Source organism: Megascapheus bottae, chromosome 25, assembly GCF_031878675.1.
Source record: "Megascapheus bottae isolate mThoBot1 chromosome 25, mThoBot2.hap1, whole genome shotgun sequence".
NCBI classification, from domain to species: domain Eukaryota; kingdom Metazoa; phylum Chordata; class Mammalia; order Rodentia; family Geomyidae; genus Megascapheus; species Megascapheus bottae.
The window spans coordinates 4,552,786-4,573,496 of NC_143533.1; the positions used below are offsets into that span (position 1 = coordinate 4,552,786).

Here is a 20,711-nt window from a genome sequence, read left to right on the forward strand (position 1 = left end):
CCCCCCCCGCATCCCTTTTCCTGGGTCAGAAGGTTCATCAGGCATTACAGTGTTGATGTGTGGTGGTCCAACATGGCTCTTTACGGCTGGTGCTGGCACTGGACCACCTGAGCCACACCTCCACGTCTGGCTTGTTAGTAGTTAATGGAAAGTTTCATGTCTTTTCTGCACAGGCTGCGTTCGAAAGATGACCCTCAGATCTGACTGCCGAGCAGGTAGGATTACAGGCATGAGCCACCCTGCACAACCTGTGTGCGTGTGCATGTGCGTGTGTGAGTGTGACTGATCTCAGGGCTTGGACTCTAAGGCCTGGGAACTGTCCCTGAGCTTTTCTGCTGTTGCACTTGAACCACAGCCCCAATTCCAGCTTTTCTGGAACCTAGACCTTTTGAAACCACCACTGACTATTCTGGGCCTGGCCAGATTGATGAGTCCCAATTTGGGAGTTCTGGCACTTGTCTTTTGAAGCCCCAAGAGTCTTTACCCACCTATAAACCTATACTGCAGCCACTCAGGCAGTTTTTTTTTTTTTTTTTTTTTTTGAGGGAATGGATAGAGCCCCAGAACCACCAGAGCCAGTTGGGACACAAGGCCCAAAGAGAGAAATCCCCTGCTGGGGGAGGGGGGATGAAAAGACAGGGAATTTATGGGCTTGGTGAGGGCAACTCATTGAACCTGGAACCAGAACCCGTTTTTATTTAAAATTTATTGTAATGGGGTCCGCGTAAAAGGAGGGAGTGGAGGGTGGGGAACATGCAGGGGACACAGGAACACGATGACATGGCCAGGGCCACAGCTTCAGTCATGGGGAAGAGGGATGAAAAGACCAGGGCTGGAGCTGGGGTGGAAGAGGGAAGGGGGAGACACTGGCTGCATTCCCCCACCCCCAGGAAGCACCTCTAGTCCCTGGTTTCCCTCCTCCTTTACCCTGGCCCCCTACGATTCCATCTCCTGCCTCTGGCCTTATTGGCTCCTTTTGCTCCCCTTGTTTTTTTTTTTTTCTTTTTTCCCCCTGATGGATTCTCAAGTAGAATGATGTTTAGGGCCTAACCTCAACAACCCTACCTTACTGAAGGTACAATCTTCGCCTTGCCTGCTTCTGCCCATTCTCAGATCTCCCCGATCTCTCTGGGACACAATCTTTTGATTTCCCTCCTTCCTCACTTCCCTCCCCCTGGGGGGGAAAAACAACAAAAAGAAAGCACCAACTCCCCAGGGAGGGGCAGCAGACTTCGAGGGAGAAGGCTAAAGGGAGGAGAGCAAGGACCACGAGGGACAAGGCTCACAAATCCCCGGGAGGGAAGGGCAGGGGACTGCAGAGAGGAGAGGGGGGGAAAGGGCAGTGGCTACTCCTGTTCTCTGCTATCCCTGCCCACTGTCCAGGGGACTTCAACACAACCAGGGGGACAGGTGTGTACAGGGTCAGCTCTTGACAGGAGAAGAGAGGAGCAGGAGAAACATTGTTAAAACCTAGCGAATTTCCCCTAAGAACAAGTTTCTTCTTCCTTTCTGGAGGCTCCTTGGTTGGTGTGTAGTGGTGAGGAGAGGGGAGGAGACTGCACCAAGGGACTTTCCTCCATTCTCTCCTCTCACCCATCAACATTGAGCTCACCAGGGCTGGGAGGGAAGTGGCTGAGAGCTCACTGGCACCCCCTCTGCCCCAGAGAGAGAGCCCACAGCTGTGGGAGGGGCTGCCACTGCTGCCGCTGCCGCCGCGGCTGCCGCTGCCGCCGCCGCTGCTGCCATAGGACAAACCTCACCAGTACCTGCAGTGAGAAAGAAAAACACCACGGATCACAGCGCAACCTGAATGGCAAGAGCCATGTACTCCCAGACCCCAATACTGTACAACTCCTTCCCCTGGGACACAGCCGTTGCTCACTTCCTATCTGACCCCCAGAGGCTTGGGCCTGCCTCTTACCAACAGCAGTTGTCCTACAAGGCCCTCCCTGGTCCATTCTCCCTAACCTGAGTGACAGATGGGCGTCCCTGCCTTCCTGAGATCCCCTAGTGGGCCCTTTGAACCCCCTTGTCCCACAACCCCAGCCCACTCCCACCCCCAGCCATGCCCCACGCCTTGCCTGGTGGGTGCAGGGGTCCCCCTCAGCAGGTGGGCTGTGGCTGGGGGGCATCTCCCGGGACAGGGGGGGCGGCCCCCCCCAGATGGGTCTGCATGTGGCCGGCCAGCTGGGCAGGGGTCTTGCAGTGCACGCTGCACAGCTTGCACAGGATGCGGTCAGCCCGCGGGGCCTGGAGCCCATGGTCCTTCACCGCGTGGATGCGCAGGTATGCTGCTGTGGTGAAGCCTATGGGGGGGCGGATTGGGGTGGGGGGGGATGGGGGTCAGCCAGGTGGAGACCCCAGAGACGGGGCTGTTCTCCTAGGCTGGGGACGCCCTCCTCAAGATGGCCCTGTCCTCCTCCCACCACATCCTTGATAGGCTGGGACGGACTACTCGGCTGAGGCTGGTGGGGACAGGCCCTCCCTAGGCTTGGGACCTGGTGTGAGTGGTGCCCAGTTCTCAGGGCTGACAGCTACAGAATTTCCTCCACATGGCTGGGAGAGCTCTCTCAGGATGGCCGGACACTTAACTGATGCCTAGCTACTTGAGGAGCTGAAGGTAGCTAATCTCAGTAGAGGCGGCTGTGTCCCCTCCCTCCTGTGCCCCAGTCTCAGCCCCAGTTAGCAAAACAAGTGTGTTTCAAGCAACTTTCACCACTACTGGAGCAGGGTGTGTGTGCTGGTTCAACACCTGCCAATATATTCCACTTGCCCCAGGAGCTGGAGACAAGAACTTGTGGCTGTGCAGCTGAACTTTGCCTTCCCACCCTGGGGGATTGGCTCTCCCGGACAGTGCTCCTTTCCCAAAGCAGCAGGCACCACTCCCATTGACCCATGCACACCCAGGAAGTTGAATCTTTCTGATAAATCTTCTCCAGCCATGGCTTCTTAGAATTTGGTGGTGTTCAGTTGTCCCCAGTGCTGCTTTCCTTGCTTCCTGAAGGGCTCTAGATGCCACGAGCTCTTGGCTACAGCACCCTTAACCCACATCCGTGGAAAGGCCTAGTGGCTCTGCGCCCTCCTCCCTCTAGTCCTGGCCCTGCTGGCATCCTTTAGCATGTACCTTTGTTGCAGAGCTCACAGACATGGTGAGGGCCCTGGCTGTGCACCTTCATGTGGTCCGAAATATAAGCCGAGCTCAGCATCTTGCCACACACATGACATGGCACCTTCTCTTCGTGTCGTACTGTGTGCGCCCGGAGTCGATCCTTCGTAGCAAAAGCTGCCTCACATTTCTGGGGAGGGGGGAGGGGCGTGGGGGGTGTCAAGGAGAGTTAAAGCTTTGGGGAGTGGGGAGAAGGGAGCAAGAGGTTAAAGGGATCAGAGCCTTGGGGGTCTTTGATCTGTAGGAAATGAGAGTGAGATGACAAGGTGGTGAAGAAGGAATGAGAAAATGGAGTGAAAAGGCAAAAAGAAGAGAGAGAAAAAGGGGGTCTGAGAGGCTGAACTCAGGTAGCTACAATGAGGATCAAAATCATGAAAACCAAGACAGGAGGAAGCGAGCTTCCTACCTCACATTTGAAGGGCCGCTCTGTCGAGTGCACTTGTCTGACGTGACTGTTGAGGTGATCCGGCCTGCGGATATGTTGGGGTGAGGGTTAGGGTTGATGCTGTGGGGGAGAGAACCTAAACCTAGCTGCCTAGTTTCCTTTAACAGGTCTTTTCCCAAGGCACCCACTGTCTTCTCCCGAGCTTTATGGTCCTGTCTGGGCAGGAAATCCCTCCCCCTGAACCCCGGCTTCCTCCTCCTCCTCCCCGGCCGAGGACCCACCTCCTTCGCAGAGGCCCACCCCTTGGCTCCCCATACCCGGGAGGCTTCCTGCCACCTCCTCCCTCCAGGTCCAGCTGGTGCCTTGGGTGGCCACCCCTCCCCTTCCTCCCTCCCCTCCCCTCCCCCCTCCCCAGCCCGGGCGGCCGAGGCCCCTGCACACCGGGAGAAGCTCTTGCCACAGTGGGAGCAGTTGTAGGGCTTGTGCACAGCGCCGTCATGTGAGCGCACGTGGTAGCTCATGCGGTCCTTGCGCTTGAAGCGCTGCTGGCACACCGGGCACTGGTAGGGCTTCTCGTCCGAGTGCGACAGCTTGTGCCGGTTCAGGTGGTACACGTCGCGGAAGGCCTTGCCGCACATCTCGCAGGCGTGGTTCTTGCGGATGCGCTTGCCCGAGGCCGTGGTGGTCACCACCCCGCCGGCGGCCACCGCGGCGGTGCCGCCGCCCGTGCCGGCCTCGGGGCCGCCGCCGCCGCCGGCGCCGCTCAGCTGGGGCACGCTCAGCAGGCTCAGGGGCACCATGGTGGGCATCTTCATGGCGCCCGTGGGGACGCGGCCGGCCTTGGCGCCCGTGTGGATGGCCTCGTGCCGGCGGAGGTTGTAGCCGTTCTTGAACTCCTTGGCGCACAGGGCGCAGATGTAGGGCCCCTTGCTCTTTGTCTTCTTCTCCAAGGCGGACGCGACGGGGGCCACGGAGACCGTCGAGGTGGGGGCGACGACGGCGGTGGCGGCGGCGGCGATGGTGGCGGCGGCGGCGGCGGCGGGGGGCGCGGCCTCGGCGGCGGGCGCCGACACGGGCGGGGGCGGCGGCGGCGGCGCCGGGGGCTGCTTCAGAGCCGCTGTGTCCACCGTGGAGGCGGCGGCGGCGGCGGCAGCCGGGGGCGCGGTGACCACGGCGGCGGCGGCGGCGGCGGCGGCCGCGGCGGCGGCGGACTCCTGCGCGGCGGCGAGCACCGGGAGCAGGTCCACCTGGAGAGACTCGGCCGCGGGGGCCTGCGGCGTGGGCGGGGGCGCCGGCGCGGCCTGCGGGGACAGCGCGTGTGGGCCCGGGCCTCCGCCCGCCCGCTCGCCCGGCTCGCGGCCCGCCCGCCGCCCGGCGGCCCCACTCACCTGGAATGGACTCTGGGCGCAGCCCTGGGAGGCAAAGAAGCGGGACTGGAGCTCAGCCCCGACCTGCAGGGGGTTCTGGGCGTGACCCTGAGGTGGCGGGAAGGAGTTCATGAGGCCGCCCACCCCCCGGGAGTCCAGGCCCAGCACGGGGAAGGGGGGGGCCAGCAGCGTGCAGGGGAACACGGGGAACATGGCCTCGGCCGTGGCGGGGCCCCGGGGCTCAGCGGGGGCCGGGGGCGCGGGCCGCGCGGGGCCCGGGCTCGGGGCGCCGCCCCCGGCCGGCCGGGCAGGGCCGCGCCGAACGCATGGCCCGCGGGCCGCCCCGCCGCCGCCGCCGCCGCCGCCGCCGCCGCCGCCGCCGCCGCCCGCGCACCCCGGCCGGCGGGAGGGAGGGAGGGAGGAGGGAGGCAGGAGGGCGCCTAGCGGGCCGCGGAGCGTGGCAGCGGCGGCAGCGACGCCCCCCGGGTGGGGGCGGGAGGCCCCACGGGGCTGGGGGCGGGGGCCCGGGGTGGCGGCGGCGGCGGCGGCGGCGGCGGTTGGAGCCCGGCGGGGCGGGGTGGGGGGAGCGAGGGAGCAGCCTCGGCCCCCGCCGCGCGCGCTCCCAGCCGGCGCCTCGGGGAGGGCGGGGGAGGGCGCGAGGGAGGGAGGGGGACAGCTGCGCGCGCACCGGGCACGCGGAGGGGGGGTGGGACGGGAGGGAGGGCGGGCGGGCAGGAGGGGGTGTGGGCAGGGGGTGGGGGCGGGGGAGGGGGTTGTTACCTGGAAGATGAAGCTGCTCCAGTTGCTGGGATCCATGGCGGAGGGAGGAGGGAGGTGGCTCGCGCTCACCCCGGGGCGGGAGGAGGAGGAGGCGGCGGCGGTGGGGGAGGGGAGCCCGGGAGGAGGCGCGCGGGGCGGGCGAGGGGGGAGGAGGGTGGGGGGAGCGGAGCACTCTGCGCGCGGGGAGGGCGGGCGGGGGGCGCGAGGACACACCAGAGGCTGGAGCGAGCGCGAGCGCGCGCGGGGCCAGCGGGAGGGGGGAGGCACGGGAGGCACTGGCGGGAGGAGGGACGGGGGAGCCACCCGGCAGCCCGAGCCACCCCGAGCGCGAGACCCCCGAGACGGCTGCCGATTGGCTGGCGACGGCGCAGGTGGTGGGCGCGCGGGAGACGGGGCGGCTTCTCTTCTTTCCCCCCCTTTCAACGATCCCACACCCCCCCCCCACTTCCCTCCGCCACTGGCCGTTATTTCGCGCGCACGCGCATACAACACCGCTGTCGTGGTCGGGCCAGAGCAGGGGGAGCGCGCGCCGGGGCTACGGATGGGGCGGGGCCAAGCCGGGGCGCGCGCCCGCCTAACGGTCGCCCTCGGGCCTTCGGCTGCCGCGTTTTGTCCCCGGTCGGCCACCGTCTCCCGCCCCAGCCCCGGGGGTTTATTTACAATCCTGCCAGTTTGGGTCGTGGTTTCCTCAAAGATGGCGCCTGGAGTGCGCAGGGACGGACTGCGGCCGCCCCACGGGACGTGACCCTCCCCTCCCCTGCCCCCCAGAAAAGAGTCAGGCCGAGGCACGGAGTACAAACTGTATTTACACAATGCGCGGTTACACGAGGATTAAAAGGGGCGGCGCGGTCGGCGGTCAGGAGGGCCCGCAGTCCTGGCCCGCGACTAGGCTCAGGATATTCGCCTGCAACACAGGAAGGTAGCGCGGCGTCAGCGGCGGGCGGCGCCGACCTGGCCGCGGGGGGCGGGGGCGGGGGCGGGGGGCGGCGCCTGGCTCACCTTCAGGAAGGATTCCACCTGCTTCCCAGTGATGCCTTCCACGCGCTCCAGGTCCTCCACCTGCGGGACGCGGCCGTGGGAAGCAAGCGGGGCCCCGCGAGCCCGGTCCGCCCCTGCCCCCAGGCCCCCACCCCCGCCGCTGCCGGGTACCTGGCCGAAGGGTCCGTGCAGCTCCCTCCAGCCCACGATGAGCTGGGCCTTCTTCTGGCCAATGCGCTGCAGGCCGCGAAGGTCCCGGGCGGAGCCTTTGTTCAGCAGATCCAGGATTTTCTGGCGCCCCTGAGCCAGCAGCTCGGGGCTGAGCTCGAGGTTCCACTCCTCCTTGTCCTTCTCAGGCTCCGAGGTCTGCACCTCCAGCTGCAGGCAAGGGGGAGTGAGTGACGGCAGGCAGGCGGCTCAAACTCGGCTAGGACTGCTGCTCCCTGCACTCAACAGTGGCCCCCTATCTCCCAGTTAAGGGGAGACTCCGTGAAGCAGTGTATATAGAGCACAAAGCAAGCTCTTAAAACCTCCCTCGGGCTGGGAGGTGTAGCTCTGCTAGAGGTTAGCATTCCTGAGGTCCAGTGCTGGAGGGATGGGGGGGGGGACGGGGACTGATTAAAGGGCTGGAAGGCAGTAAATCACATTGTCTTCACAGTTGTTTCTAGTACTAGGTCTGTCACTTGGGGTGCAGGGTGAATGGTACTGAGATTGAATGCTTAGGTCATATTAAGCTTGTAGAGAAGGCAAGAGCAAGACCACACACCCATGGATTCACTAGGTACTGAGGGCCAACACCAAGAAGAAACCACAGGCAGTGGGCAGACACCCTCTCTGCTGGATCAGCCTTATCACTGCATTTCTCCCTAAATGCTGAGGAGCCACCACATCACACCATGCAGATGGGTAGAGCTGTAAACAACAGAGCTAGCAGGCTGTGAAATAAGCCCAGTGCTCCTCCCCTAGAACTCACCACCCCTTAAGGGGCCTGGCTGAAAGTGTAGTTTGGACTTCTAACAAGTCACCTTTCTTTTCTGGCTTTTCTTCTTCAGGATGTGGATCTGGGTATCTGGGGATGCTGCCTGTTCCTGAACTGAAAGCAAAAAAAAAAAAAAAATGTGCATGAGCTAAATCACAGCCAGGCCACCTTCCCTACTCCCTGGTAAACCATTTGCTTCTCTCCAGATCGCCTCTACCTTGAGTTAACTTTTTTGGAGTCAGTTTTGAGGCTTCAACTCAGAGCCTAGGCTCTGCCCCCTGAGTTTTTGTGCTCAAAGCTAGCACTCTACCACTTGAACCGCAGTTCTTTATCTCCAACTACCAAAAGCAGGGATTTCTTGCTCAGGCTGGCTTCACACTTGAGATTTTCCAATCTTATCCTCCTGAGTGAACCACTCACAATCTACTTAACTTTTTGTTGCTCCCATAAGATCTTTCTTACACCAGATGGTCTCAGTTGTTGACTGTTCTATGACACCCAGGGAAGAGCCCCATGCTGCTTCAGATCTTCCTCAGTCCTTAAGGATGGCATGTGCTAGGAGGACATCTCTTATGGGACATGGGTTTTTCTGGACCCTGCTTACTTACATAGCTGTAGGGGCATTACCACAGCCTTTTTCAGAGGCTTTGCCACTGTGCCTATGCGACGGGGAAGGGGTCGGAGCATTGTGATGGTGCAGTTTTCCTTCTCCTTTGGGTCTAAAGCTTCCTGAGTCTTCATCTTGGCTTCCAGTTCTTTTTGCTTCATCTTAAGCCGCTGTTGGAAAGGATCAGGGATAGTTGTGACCCAGATCCCACTGCATGGCAGTGGCTGAGGTTGAAGAAAACAGGGATCCAATAGAAGCTACCAGGAAACTGATGGAGCCTGTTTCTAACGATGAGGGGCTGCCTCGTTGTGAACAAGCCTCTGCAAATACTGAAAAGGTCTAAGTATGTTCAGCATGAGATGGGTTTTAGGAAATGTGTGTTTAGTTCTTTTCTTTGGGATGTTTCCCTTTTACCTCTTTACATCTAAATGTGATTATTTTTCAGAGTTCAGTCACGTCAAGGACATTTAAAAGGCAGTAAACTTGCAGTTTTGGGTGACAACTGGACTCCCGCTAGCAGTCCTCTGTCTGAAGAGCTAGACCTGCTTTTCAAGGTCTACAAGAATGCTAGTCCACCTCCCCCAACACTTACTTCAATCTCCAAGTCTTTCTGCTCCACTGTCTTGAGAAGCTCCATCCGCTCTCGCCTAGGGGTACTCAGCAGAGGAGTCCCATGACTCCCCTGGGAGCCCAGCAGTCGGTCCAGGTGGAGGAGGCGCTCTAGCATGGCTGGGTCCATGTTGCTTAGCTTCTGCAGGGGACTTAGCAAAGAGGTTACAGTTATTCTCTGTTTTCCCTTCTTTCTCACCACCTTTGCCAACAGGACTCCCCTTACCATGCCTTAACTTGGTGTATCTTGTTCAAGAACTCTAATTGTCACTTGCTGGGCAACACTGAATGAGTCATCCCATTCTGGGAAGACTGTCCTCATCAGGGAAGTAACCTCTCAGAGATGCTAAGATGTCAGTGAGAATAAGCATTTAATACATACTTGAGCACCAAGTATAAGGGATTTACTACTGTCCTGATCTAGAAGCACCACTGTCTAATAAGGAATGAGACCATAACAGGATGACAACCATAGCTAAGGACTGGCTATTTGGAAGAGGAGCTGGAGAAAGCTTCACAGAAGAGGTCATCTTAGCCAGGTACCCGTGGTTCATACTTGTAATCCTACCTATTGAGGAGGCTGAGATCTGAAGGTCATGGTTCCAAGCTCACTGGGACAGGAAAGTCTGTGAGACTCATCTCCAATTAACCATAAAAAGCCATTAAGTGGAGCTATGCCTCAACTGATAGAGCCTCAGCCTTGAGTGGAAAAGCCAAGCAAGAAGCAGGTCTTGAGTTCAGGCCCTGGTACTGGCACCAAAATAAAAAGATGCACTGTGCTCATGGACATTTTGAACTGAAACCTTTTTGTACAGCCCGGTCTCTCCATCTTTGGTCTCCTGTTATTCTTGACCTGAAAGATCTGGTCCAGAAGCAAAACTGCTCCTTCAAAAGGATGCCTCAAAAATGTGAGGCTCCAGGGCCGGGAGTTTGGCCTAGTGATAAAGTACTTGCCTAGCATGCATGAAGACCAGGGTTCGATTCCTCAGTACCACATACATAGAAAAAAGCCAGAGCTCTAGCCTTGAGAAAGTTCAAGGACAGTGCTCAGGCCCTGAGCTCAAGCACAGGACTGGCAAAAAAAAAAAGTGAGGTTCCAGGCATGGTGGCTCATGCCTGTAATCCAGGCTACTCAGGAGGCTGGCCGGCACTAAAGGGCACTAAAGTCAGTGAGACTCTTATCTCCAATTAACCACCAGAAAACAAAGTGGGGCTGTGGTTCAAGAGGTAGCCTTGAGCTGAAGAGCTCAGGGACAGCACCCAGGCCCAAAGTTCAAGTCCCATGACCCCCCCCCAAAAAAAGTGAGGTTTTGCTCTTGGCAAAAAAGGATTAGAAAATAAGAGAGGGAGGGGCAGAAGCCCAAGAGGAAAGCAGAGAATAAGTTCACAGCTAAAGGATCTTAAAGGCTAAACCCACCACTGCTACACAGGATATCCCAGCTCTGCCTATGGGGGGGGGGGGGCGGTAATACCTGAGTCCCTACTGCTCACCTGAGCTGGGAGGCAGGGGCTGGAGCAGCTGTGGGTTCAGGACTCACAATCTCCTTTTCCTCAGAACCTCGAGCTTTCTTCGCTTTTGACGGGCCTAGCAGTTCTTTCTGGGACAGCTTAATAGGTGCCAAGGCTAGGAGAAGATTGGAGAAGATGAAAAGGGGAGTGGGGTTGTCAGCCTGTGCTGATACATGGTAGCTTCAGAAAACTCTATTCCTCCAGACCTGGCCTTTCCACTCCTGCCTACCCCTTGTCCTCACCATGAGGCTGAAGGCTTTCGTTGGTAAAAGGCCTGTTGATCACCTCCTTGGACCTAGCAGCGAAGTTGAGTGCAGAGACTGTGTCTAGATAGAAACGTCTTTCCGGGGCAATGTTGGCAATGAGGATGCTGTGGGCCGAGCCACCCAGAGAATCCTGAGGGGTAGAGAATGGAGTGGATGGATCAGAATCCCAGTCTTCTCATTCCTTGGTTGTTCTCATTCCCTTGCCCCAACCACCCTCTTTTGCTGGGAAGAACATGGGCGGGCCTGACCTGCAACAGTCGGGTGAGCTTGCTGTCCCTATAAGGCACACGAGGGAGGCCCTTGTTCAGTGCATCCACCACCTTGCCCAGCACAAAGAGAGAGGCATTGATGGCTCCACTCTCTTTGAGCCGAATGCCCTGGTTGCCTGTGCGCCGGTTGTCCTCTGAACCAGCCAAGTCAATCAGGTAGAGTTTTCCTTCCCGCTGGCGAAATGGGGCCAGACGCTCCCGCTGATCCACCTGGAGATGGGCAAGAACCCCAAGGCTTACCTCAAGCTCCAAGGGCTTCCCAGATCCTCACCTCCCCTGTCAGGGGGCTTCACCTTGACTAAGAGTACTGCGTGACTGCGGGAGGAGCGCTGGTTGAGCCGGGTGGCTCCTACAGTCCGATTTCCACTGGCTGGCAGAAAGTGGCGCTCGAAATCAGCAAAGCTAGTGATGGGCTTCTGCGTAAGGCCTGGAATCAGGATATTTCCCCGATAGTCCTCGCGGATCACAAGGTCTCCTGATGCAGGGTCCAAGAGGTCTAATACCTGTTTAAGCAATGGCAAGTAAGGCTGGTTCTCCAGGTATAGGCTGCTTTACTTCCTGGGGACCAGTCTCCTTTCCTTTGTTGACTTTCGCAGCTGTATATCTGCCACCCCAATTATGTCTTTCCAGGTCTCACCCAATCTCTTTACTAGAGCAGAACCCTGTCTTTCTTTGACATTTTGTCTCCTCCATCCCCAACCAGAGGCAGGCTTTACCTTTTCCTGGTAGATCTCTAAGTACGACATAGTAACAGAGAGGTCCCATGGCCGGCCCTCAGCACTTTCCTCCCTTGTGAGCTGTAGGAGGTCCATGAGAGCCCGGGGAATTACTCCCGGTTGTTCTGGGCTGCCCAGCATTGTATGTGTCTTTCCTGGGGGGAAAATGAGAAAACTATGAAGTTTTCTTCTTTTCTCTAACCCTTTTTGGCTGTGGTTGTTTTCTTTAGGCTCTCTCACCTGCCCCGGTAGGCCCATAGGCCAGCACACTGGCATTCTGCCCTTCTAGCAAGTGCCTTAGGATAGGCTGCACTGAACCTGCATAGATATCCTGCTGAGAGCTCCTCTCTCCATAGAAGGCATCAAACCTGGAGACCAGAAGAAAAGAAAGGCATTAGCACAGTATTCTACTGTTACCCTGACTTACAAGATAGTTGCTTCAAACTTAAAAGAAAGTATTCCTTATACAAAGACTTTAAGCCAGGCATGGTGGCTCATGCCTGTAATCCTAGCTATTCAGGAAGCTGAGATCTGAGGATCGTGGTTCAAGGCCAGTCTGGGCACTAAAGTCCACGAGACTCTGATCTCCAATTAATCACTAGAAAATGGGAGGTGGGGCTGTAGCTCAGGAGGTAGAGCACTAGTGTTGAGCTAAAAGAGCCTAGGGACAGTGCCCAGGCCCAGAGTTCCAGCCCCATGACCCACATAAAAGCAAAACAAACAAATAAAAACTAATTTTGGTACAGGAAATATTTGCCAGAAAGATGGAAAACATAGCAAACAGACAAGACATAGTATAAAGAATGAACTTCTGAATCTTTTTTACGTGCAGCACAAATATTATCTGCAAGCCAGGCACTGGTGGCTCACACTTGTAATTCTAGCTACTCAGGACGCTGAGATCCAAGGATCATGATTTGAAGCCAACCTAGGTAGGAATGTCCATTTTATTTCCAATAAAATGCTCAGAAACAGCCAAAAGTGGCACTGAGGCTCAAATGGTAGAGCGCTAGACTAGAGCAGAAGCAGCTCAGGAACAGCATCCAGGCCGAGTTTAAGCCCCAGAAGTGGCAAAATTAAAAAAAAAAAACAAAAAACCTGCATGCTGTAACAGGTAAAAAAGATGACACTACTTAAAAGCTTATACCTGTAAGCCTATTCACTGTATTCTAGAGAGGAAACTATAGCTTAGATATAACAGGGAATTTAGTACAAGTTGATGAGATAAGGCTGGAGAGAAATTGAAACCAAATTATTAAGTGCCAAGAATTAAGAATCAATAAACCTTTTTTTTTTTTGGTGGGTCATGGGGCTTGAACTCTGGGCCTGGGCTCTGTCTCCAAGCTCTTCAATTCAAGGCTACCACCCTACCCTGGAGCCACAGTCCCATTTCCCATTTTCTAGAGATTAATTGGAGATAAGAGTCTTACAGCTTTGTAGTACCCAGGCTGGCTTTGGCTTTGAACCGTGATCCTCAGATCTCAGCCTGAGTAGCTTGGATTACAGGAGTAAGCCACCTCACAGGCTAAGAACCGATAAACTTTTTGTAAAGAGCCAGACAGTAAATATTTTCAGCTTTGTAGGTCATGTTGTTCTTAACTCTGGTACTACTCAAAAGTAGCTACAGCCAGGCACTGGTTCAGGCCTATAATCCCAGCTACCTACGAGGCTGAGATCTGAGGCAGGAAAGTTCAGAGACTCTTATCTCTAACTAGAAAAAAGTTAGAAGTGTAAATGTGGCTCAAATAGTGGAGTGCCAGTTGAGTAAAAAAAAAAAATCTAAGCAACAGTGCCCAGATCCTGAGTTCAAGCAATCCTCTCCCCCCCCCCCAAAAAAAAAGATTTCCAGGGGGCTTCCCAACCCCAGCTATGTTCTCTCAGGCAATAATTGTGACTCCCCTCAGCCCCTTTGTAGTAGTCCATGTCTGAGTCAGCCTCTAGTCTTTCCCTACAGTATCTCACAGAGGACCTATCACTGTGGGCACCACAAATACTTCCCAAACAAATGAAGGTTCAGAAAGCAAAGCTAGGCTAAGAAGAGAGCAGAATCCTGGAAGGCTGGTCTAAGAAAGTAGGCAATCGATAATAATGTGATCAGACCTAAGAGAAGGAAGAGTGGCCTGAGCCTTACTGGTATTTCAGAGTCTCTTGGCAATTCCTCCAGTTGGCAACCTCAAGGGAGCAGCTATCTAAGCCTCGTACACAGGGAGGTTCACTTGATCCAGCTGCTTCTTCCACAAATGGCCGAAGTCTTACAGCTACCCTTACTCGAGCTGGAGGTGGGTGCCGGCCAGTCCCCATCTTGTTTAGACGACAGCGAGTGGCCCCTGAAGGAGAGAAGAGTTTGAAGCATGAAAGGATGATGGTGGCAGAGAAGCACTTTCCATCCTGACCATGCTGTGGGTACCCCTCAAACTCAGCAATATCTGAGCAGTCACCTGGGTGATCTTATTGAAAGTGGATTCAGTGTTAGTGCCTGGAACAATATCTAAAGATTTTGCTTCCTTCATACTGGGATTTAAACTCAGTTTCATACTTGTTAGGAAGATGCTCTACCACTTCAGCAATTGCCCCAGCCCAACAATAGTGTTTCTCTTGATGGAATGAAAAGGAGTTTGTGCATATGTGTGTTGTTGTTGTTCCCTAGTTCTGTAATGTTTTCATTAAAAAAAAAAAAAAAGATACCATCGACATCTTTCTTTGGAAGGAATCAGGTTGAGGAGCAGCCCCCCATCGTTTTCTGTCCTAGTTCACTCTGCAAAAGGTACTGATATACAGCTCTTTTCTAATAAGCTTCATTTGCTCCTGATGACTAAATCTAAGTCATATGAAGAAAAAAAAACATTATGGACTCTTTTGATCACCAGAATACACAAGAACATAAAACAAAAACAAACAGCTCGGTTCCTATGGTTCACGCCTGTAATCCTAGCTACTCAGGAGACTGAGATCATGGTTCAAAGGCAGCCCAGGCAGAAAAGAACATGAGACTCTTATCTCTAATTAATTACCAAAAAGCCATGAGTGGTACTGTGGCTCAAGTGGTAAAATGTCACCTTTGAGGAAAAAGTTAAAGGACAGCATCCAAGCCCTGAGTTCAAGCCCCATTACCAGAGCATACATGCACATACCTCTTTCCTCAGCTTCCCAGGCTCTCTGGTCCTGAGATTACAAACATGTGCCACCATATGGGGAGTTAACTCTCATTTTTGTTTTTGTTTTGTGGCCCATTCTGTGGCTTGAACTCAGGTCCTGGGCACTGCCACTGAGCTTATTTAGCTCAAAGCTAGTGCTCTACCAATTACACCACAGTAACACTTCCAGCTTTTTCTCAATGGTTTGTTGGAGACAAGAGTCTCCTGGATTTTCTTGGCCTAGCTGCCTTTGAACCATGATCCAGATTTCAGTCTCCTGAGAAAGTAAGATTACAGATGTGAGCCACCAGTGCCCAGCTGCCTCTTTTCTCCTTTTTGTATGAAAAATACAGTCTTACGGCTTGAACTCAGGGCCTGTGCACTGTTCTTAGACTTTCTCAAGGCTAGCACTCTATCACTTGAGACACAGCACCACTTCTGCCTTTTTGTATGTAGGTGGTACTGAGAAATCAAACCCAGGTCTTCATTCATACTAGGCAAGCACTCTACCACTAGGCCAAACTCAGAGCTCCCCACCCCCCCACACCTTTTTTTTTTTCTTTTTTGATGCTGGTATTGGGGCTTGAACTCAGGACCAGATGGGCACTCTACCATTTGAGCCACACCTCCAGTCCAAATAGCCCTTTCTTAATAAAGCCCTCTAGAATATCTAAAGGTATTTTTCAGATTATAGAAAATCATGCTTATAGACACTGTCACTGTATTACATTTATGTGACTAATGAGACAGACTAAGTTCTTCTAAGGAAGAGGCAATGACACTAATACTATATCCATCAGATATAGTGGGTCTAAGAAGGATGAAGGGAGTTTATGTCTAGACAGGAATACTTGGGCATAATGGTTAAGGACAGATGTTCTGGTATCCAACTGCCAGAGTGTGAATACAAGCCCCAATATTTACTAGTTGTGTTAACTTCGAGCAAGCTATATAACCCATTTATGACAGGTTTCCTCGTATCAAAACAAGGGCAGTAACAGCAGCCTGATGGCGTTCTCAGCTATGCCTGGCACTCCGCTAAGGCTCAACATGGGTTAGTCATGTTTTTGTTCCCCTGTGGGTCTGAGGACAGGAAGAACGGTCACTGATCCAAATCTCCACTTCTGGCTTTACCTCCCCTCCTAAGGAACTAGGATTACAGGCATCAGCCACAGCCGCCGGGCCTCCGCCGCTATCCACTCGCACCCGCCTGGTCTGGGCCTCGCAAACCCTTCCTGCATTCCCCCCCCCGGATTTCTGCACCCCAAAACCGGGTCACCCCCAAATCCACTGCCAGCTTCGTGCTTCCCACTGTGCGGCTAGCGCGTCAGGTAACCGCCATTCTCCTCACTTTACAGATGAAGAAGGCGAAGCTCAGGAAGGAAAAGGTTGGAGCCAAACTCCTGGGCAGGGCGGGGGTGTCCACTTAAATCAAGAGACCCGAGTACAACAACCAGAAAACGACGCGGCACCGGCGACCCGACGCCCGGGGACTGCCCACCCCCGCTCCACCCTGGACTCTCCCGAGGCAGCCGTGGAGCTCGGGCCAGACTCCATCGCACTGCCCTGGGAGGCTTCTAGTCTTCGGCACCCCGCCTCACGTACCCGAAGTGGCCGCCGCCATCTCGCGTCGCCTTAGCGGCGCCGAGGCCCCGGCGTCCATTCCACCTCCTTCTTGCGGGCCTGCCTCTCACATTCGAATTTCCCGGAGCCCCGCCCCTCTCCTGGGGGCCAACCAATCGTGACTAGACGCTTCCGGAAGCCCGTGATTGTCGCCAGAGACTATCCCGCCTTCTAGGGCTCACTTCCGGGTCCTGCGGAGGGAAAAAAAAAAAAAAAAAAACGAGCTTTGGCGGAGGACGCATGCGCTGTCAAGTTGGCGGCGCAGCTGTGACGTCAGCGCTGCGCCCTGGGGCCTGGCCTGCTGGTTCAGCGGGATTGCGGCTGTCGCTTGACCCGGGAAGGTTCCTCCGCACTCAGCTGCCTGCGCCTCTGGCTTCCTTGTTTCCAGGAGTAGATTTGCGTAGTGAAGACTTTTCGCCTCGCAGCTGCAAATCTGATGCGAGTCAAGCAGTGATAAAAGGAGTTTCTCAGCGCCGAAGATACCGTGTTCGCTGCTTTCGTGGCGAAGAGGTGATGGCGCGAAGAAGGAAGACGCCGTCTGGAATCGGGATTATTCCAGTCGGGACTGCCCTCATTCCCTGCGGTTTCTTGTCTCCGAGGTCACTTTGCGATTCGGGGGTCGTTTTGTGGATTGCAGGATTTCAGTGCGAGTCGACTGGGCCACAGCCTCCGGTTCTGGTCTCTGAAGTTTGGACCACACAGATTGGATTGTGGCCACGCACCTTATGCACACCCTTTGCGCAGCCTAAAACCACTGGATGTCCCTTTCTGTCGCCTGTCTTGGTCCAGGACACTAGTTCGATGCTCCTTACTAAGCGGCGAGTCTGCTTGACACCCAGGATCTGAGGCTGACAGACTGTGAAATCAATCGTTCTACATCTCCTCTGGAAGCTGAGCCGGGGATGATCTAATCTAAAACATTGGTTGGCCTTATTTGCGTTTCTAGAATCGGGCCACGTTCATTTCGTGTGATAAAATGAGTGTTCAAATGACCCAAATAGGGAAGTTCTTTTCCAAGCATTGAGAGACCAGCTGAAGAGAGAAAGGAAACAAGTAAAACCAGGCGCTGGTGACTGACATCTGTAATCCTAGCTATGCAGGAGGTTGAGATCTGAGGAGGCAGTTGGAAGCTAGCCAGGGTAGACAAATCCAAGAGACTGTTACCAACAATTAACCACCAAAAATTCGGAAGTAGAGCAGTGTCTTAAGTGGCAGAGCTCCAGGCTGTGGACATGCACAGCCCCCAGGCCTTGAATTCAAGGCCCAGGACCAACAGAAAACAAGCAAAAGCCTTTCAGAAGGTCTTAAGAGTTATTTTCCTTTTTTATTCTCAGAAAATGAATTCCTTCTCTTCCTAGTTGCCCAAGCTGTAGACATGGAATTTCTCTTTGACACCATTTCTTTGCTCACACTTCGGAATTCAGTTATTAAGTTCCCCAGTATCTCTCTTTTACCCTCATTGTTTCAAATTCCTTGTGTTATTGCTGACTTTTTTTTCAAACATTCATTTTCTAGTCCAGATTTAGTTTATTAACAACCTTCTTTTTATTGTTGCTAGTCATGGGGCTTGAACTCTGGGCCTGGGTGCGGTCCCTAAGCTCTTCAACTCAAGGCTAGTGCTCTATCACTTTGAGCCATAGTACTTCTTCCAGCTTTCTGGTGGTTAATTAAAAATGAGTCTCCCAGACTTTCTTGCTCAGGTTTTGAGCTAGGATTACAGACACAAGCCACTGGGAACAATTTTAAATTTTTGATTCAGCAATTTTAAAATTTATTTTTTTCTTGCCAGTCCTGTGGCTTGAACTCAGGGTCTAGGCACTGTCCTTGATCTTTCTCAAGGATAATAATGGTCTACCACTTGAGCCACAGCACCACTTCCAGCTTTTTCTGTGTATGTAGTGCCAAGGAATCGAACCCAGGGCTTCATTCATGCTAGGCAAGCACTCAACCACTAGAACACACTCTGGGCCCCTAAAACTTCTTAAAGTAGAAGGTACATTTCTTCAAAAACTGAAATCTTATATGTCAAATAGTCAAAAGCCAGGACATTAATTTGCATCATTTAGTCTTCCACTGTGTACCTTTACTTGGTACAATATGAAAACCACTGGTTTAAAGGCTACCCTAAGGCTTGGAATGTGTCTTAGTGGTAGAGGGCTTGCCTAGCATGCATGAAGCCCTGGGTTTTATTCCTCAGTACCACATGCACAGAAAAAGTCAGAAGTGGTGCTGTGGCTCAAGTGGTAGAGCACTAGCCTTGAGCAAAAAAAGTTTAGGGATAGTGCCCAAGCCCTGGGTTTCAGGCCAAGGACTGGCAAATAAATAAATAAAGGCTATCCTAGAACCAGACACCTGATCTGCCAGAGATCTATTATATTAAGGAATGAAATAGTCTCATAAAAGCATAGTAAATAAATGAAACAGACATAAGAGCCCTATTATTTCATCTATATGCATGTGTAGATTAAGCAAATCCTTATATACAAAGTAAATGACTGGTTACTAGGGGTCTAAGAGTTTTCTTTGGAGGTGATGAAAATAAGAGTGATGATGGACAGCCAGGACCTTAATAAGCCTAGTGGTAAGAATGCTTGGCCTGCATTCACAAAGCTCTGGGTTCGATTCCTTGATACCCACATAATAAGGAAAAGGCAGAAGTGGCACTGTGGTTCAAGTTAAAAAGTGCTAGCCTTGAGCAAAAAGTGTCAAAGGACAGCCGGGCACTGTGGCTCACGCCTGTAATCCTAGCTACTCAGGAAGCTGAGATCTGAGGATCAAGGTTCAAAGCCACCCCAGGCACAAAAGACCTAGTGACTCTTATCTCCAATTAATCACTCGAAAACAGGAAGTGGCTCCAGAGGTAGGGAGGTAGCCTTGAACTAAAGAGCTCAGGGACAGTGCCCAGGCCCTAATTCAAGCCCCAGGACTGGCAAAAAAAAAAAAAGTGATGATAGGATCTGGGAGTTTAGCCTAGTGGTAGAGTGCTTGATTAGCATGCATGAAGACCTAGGCTTGATTCCTTGGTACCACATACGTAGAAAAAGCCAGAAGTGGTACTGTGGCTCAAGTGGTGGAGCGCTAGCCTTGAGAACAGTGCTCAGGTCCTGAGCTCGAGAGATGATGATTAATTAACCTTGTGTATATCTTAGAAATCACTGAATTGTCCACTTTAAGCGGATTCATTTTATCTGTTATATATCGCAACAAAAACTTGCAAACTACAGTGGCATAATCTGCCCCATGACATTGGTGGTGTGGAAAAAAAATAAAAGAATTTGTTATAAAAGAAAACAGATTAGTCATGAGTTTATTTCTATTATGTTAATATTTCTTTATAAAATTGTATGTGACTGGCCGGGAGTTTGGCCTAGTGGTTAAAGTGCTTGTCTAGCATGCATGAAGACCCGGGTTTGAATCCTCGGTACCACATACGTAGAAAAAAGCCGGAAGTGGTGCTGAGGCTCAAGTGGTAGAGCTCTAGCCTTGAGAAAGTCCAAGGACAGTGCTCAGGCCCTGAGCTCAAGCCCAGGACTGGCAAAAAAAAAAAAAAAAAAAATTGTATGTGACTATTATCTATGTGTAACTGAGAGGCAATGTGATCCTCACAGTTCCTATGAATAAATCTGTTGGGAGCAATGAGTAATTGTCTGTCACTGCCAACTGAAAGTACTTATTAATATTCTAGAACTAGGAAGTAGAAGTTCTAAAGTTTACTTCCAAGCAGTGTTGTGTCCTTGCTAAATCTATCCAGTCACCTTAATGTTGCCCTGAATTTCAAAGAACTCCTTGTAACAACCTGTAGTAAAAATCTCTCCACTTTGAGCTTGCTTGCTTTTTTATGCTGGTCCTACAGCTTGACCTCAAGACATGGACACTGCCCTTAACGATTTTTGCTTTTGGAGTTTTTTTTTTGGGGGGGGGAGGGTTTTTTTTTTTTTTTTTTTGTCAGTGTCGGTCGTGGAGGCTTGAACTCTGGGCCTCGGCACTGTCCCTGAGCTCTTCAGCTCAAGTCTCCCACCCACCCCCTTGAACTACAGCATCACTTCTAGTTTTCTAATGGTTAATTGGAGATAAGAGTATCTCAGACTTTGGACTTTGTGCCCAAGCTGGCTTTGAACCTCAATCCTCAGGTCTCAGCCTCCTGAGCAGCTAGGATTACAGGCGTGAGCCACCTCGCCCAGCTGTTTTTGTTTGTTTGTTTGTTTGTTTTTGTGAAAGCCTAGTGTTCTACTATTAAGCCACAGGCCCCACTTCTGGCTTTGTGCTGGTTAACTGGAGATAATAGTCTGACTTTGGACCTCAGTCCTCAGGTCTCAGCCTCCT

General features: G+C 53.3%; 2 protein-coding genes across 4 annotated transcripts; both read right to left on the minus strand.

Annotated features, from left to right (window-relative positions):
• Nucleotides 1–2,103: 2,103 nt before the first annotated feature.
• Nucleotides 2,104–5,773, minus strand: Maz (MYC associated zinc finger protein). Of its 3 annotated transcripts, XM_090357994.1 has the most exons (6): nucleotides 5,699–5,773; nucleotides 4,940–5,026; nucleotides 3,993–4,852; nucleotides 3,573–3,636; nucleotides 3,125–3,296; nucleotides 2,104–2,306 (listed from the first exon to the last, which is right to left on the minus strand). In XM_090357994.1, the coding sequence occupies exons 1-6, from the start codon at nucleotides 5,732–5,734 to the stop codon at nucleotides 2,104–2,106; spliced, it is 1,422 nt and encodes a 473-aa protein (XP_090214120.1). In that variant the 5' UTR covers nucleotides 5,735–5,773. The 3 variants fall into 3 exon arrangements, with proteins under 3 accessions (XP_090214120.1, XP_090214119.1, XP_090214121.1); XM_090357993.1 differs by lacking the exon at nucleotides 5,699–5,773 and having other exon boundaries at nucleotides 4,940–5,236; XM_090357995.1 differs by lacking the exons at nucleotides 2,104–2,306; nucleotides 3,125–3,296; nucleotides 5,699–5,773 and adding an exon at nucleotides 3,303–3,404 and having other exon boundaries at nucleotides 4,940–5,240.
• A 717-nt stretch (nucleotides 5,774–6,490) lies between these two features.
• Kif22 (kinesin family member 22) lies at nucleotides 6,491–16,749 on the minus strand. The gene is made up of 14 exons (XM_090357992.1): nucleotides 16,371–16,749; nucleotides 13,763–13,958; nucleotides 11,872–11,999; nucleotides 11,632–11,786; nucleotides 11,209–11,418; nucleotides 10,895–11,125; nucleotides 10,623–10,776; nucleotides 10,363–10,495; nucleotides 8,855–9,023; nucleotides 8,264–8,432; nucleotides 7,702–7,769; nucleotides 6,848–7,054; nucleotides 6,698–6,757; nucleotides 6,491–6,602 (listed from the first exon to the last, which is right to left on the minus strand). The coding sequence occupies exons 1-14, from the start codon at nucleotides 16,426–16,428 to the stop codon at nucleotides 6,555–6,557; spliced, it is 1,986 nt and encodes a 661-aa protein (XP_090214118.1). The 5' UTR covers nucleotides 16,429–16,749; the 3' UTR covers nucleotides 6,491–6,554.
• Nucleotides 16,750–20,711: the final 3,962 nt, after the last annotated feature.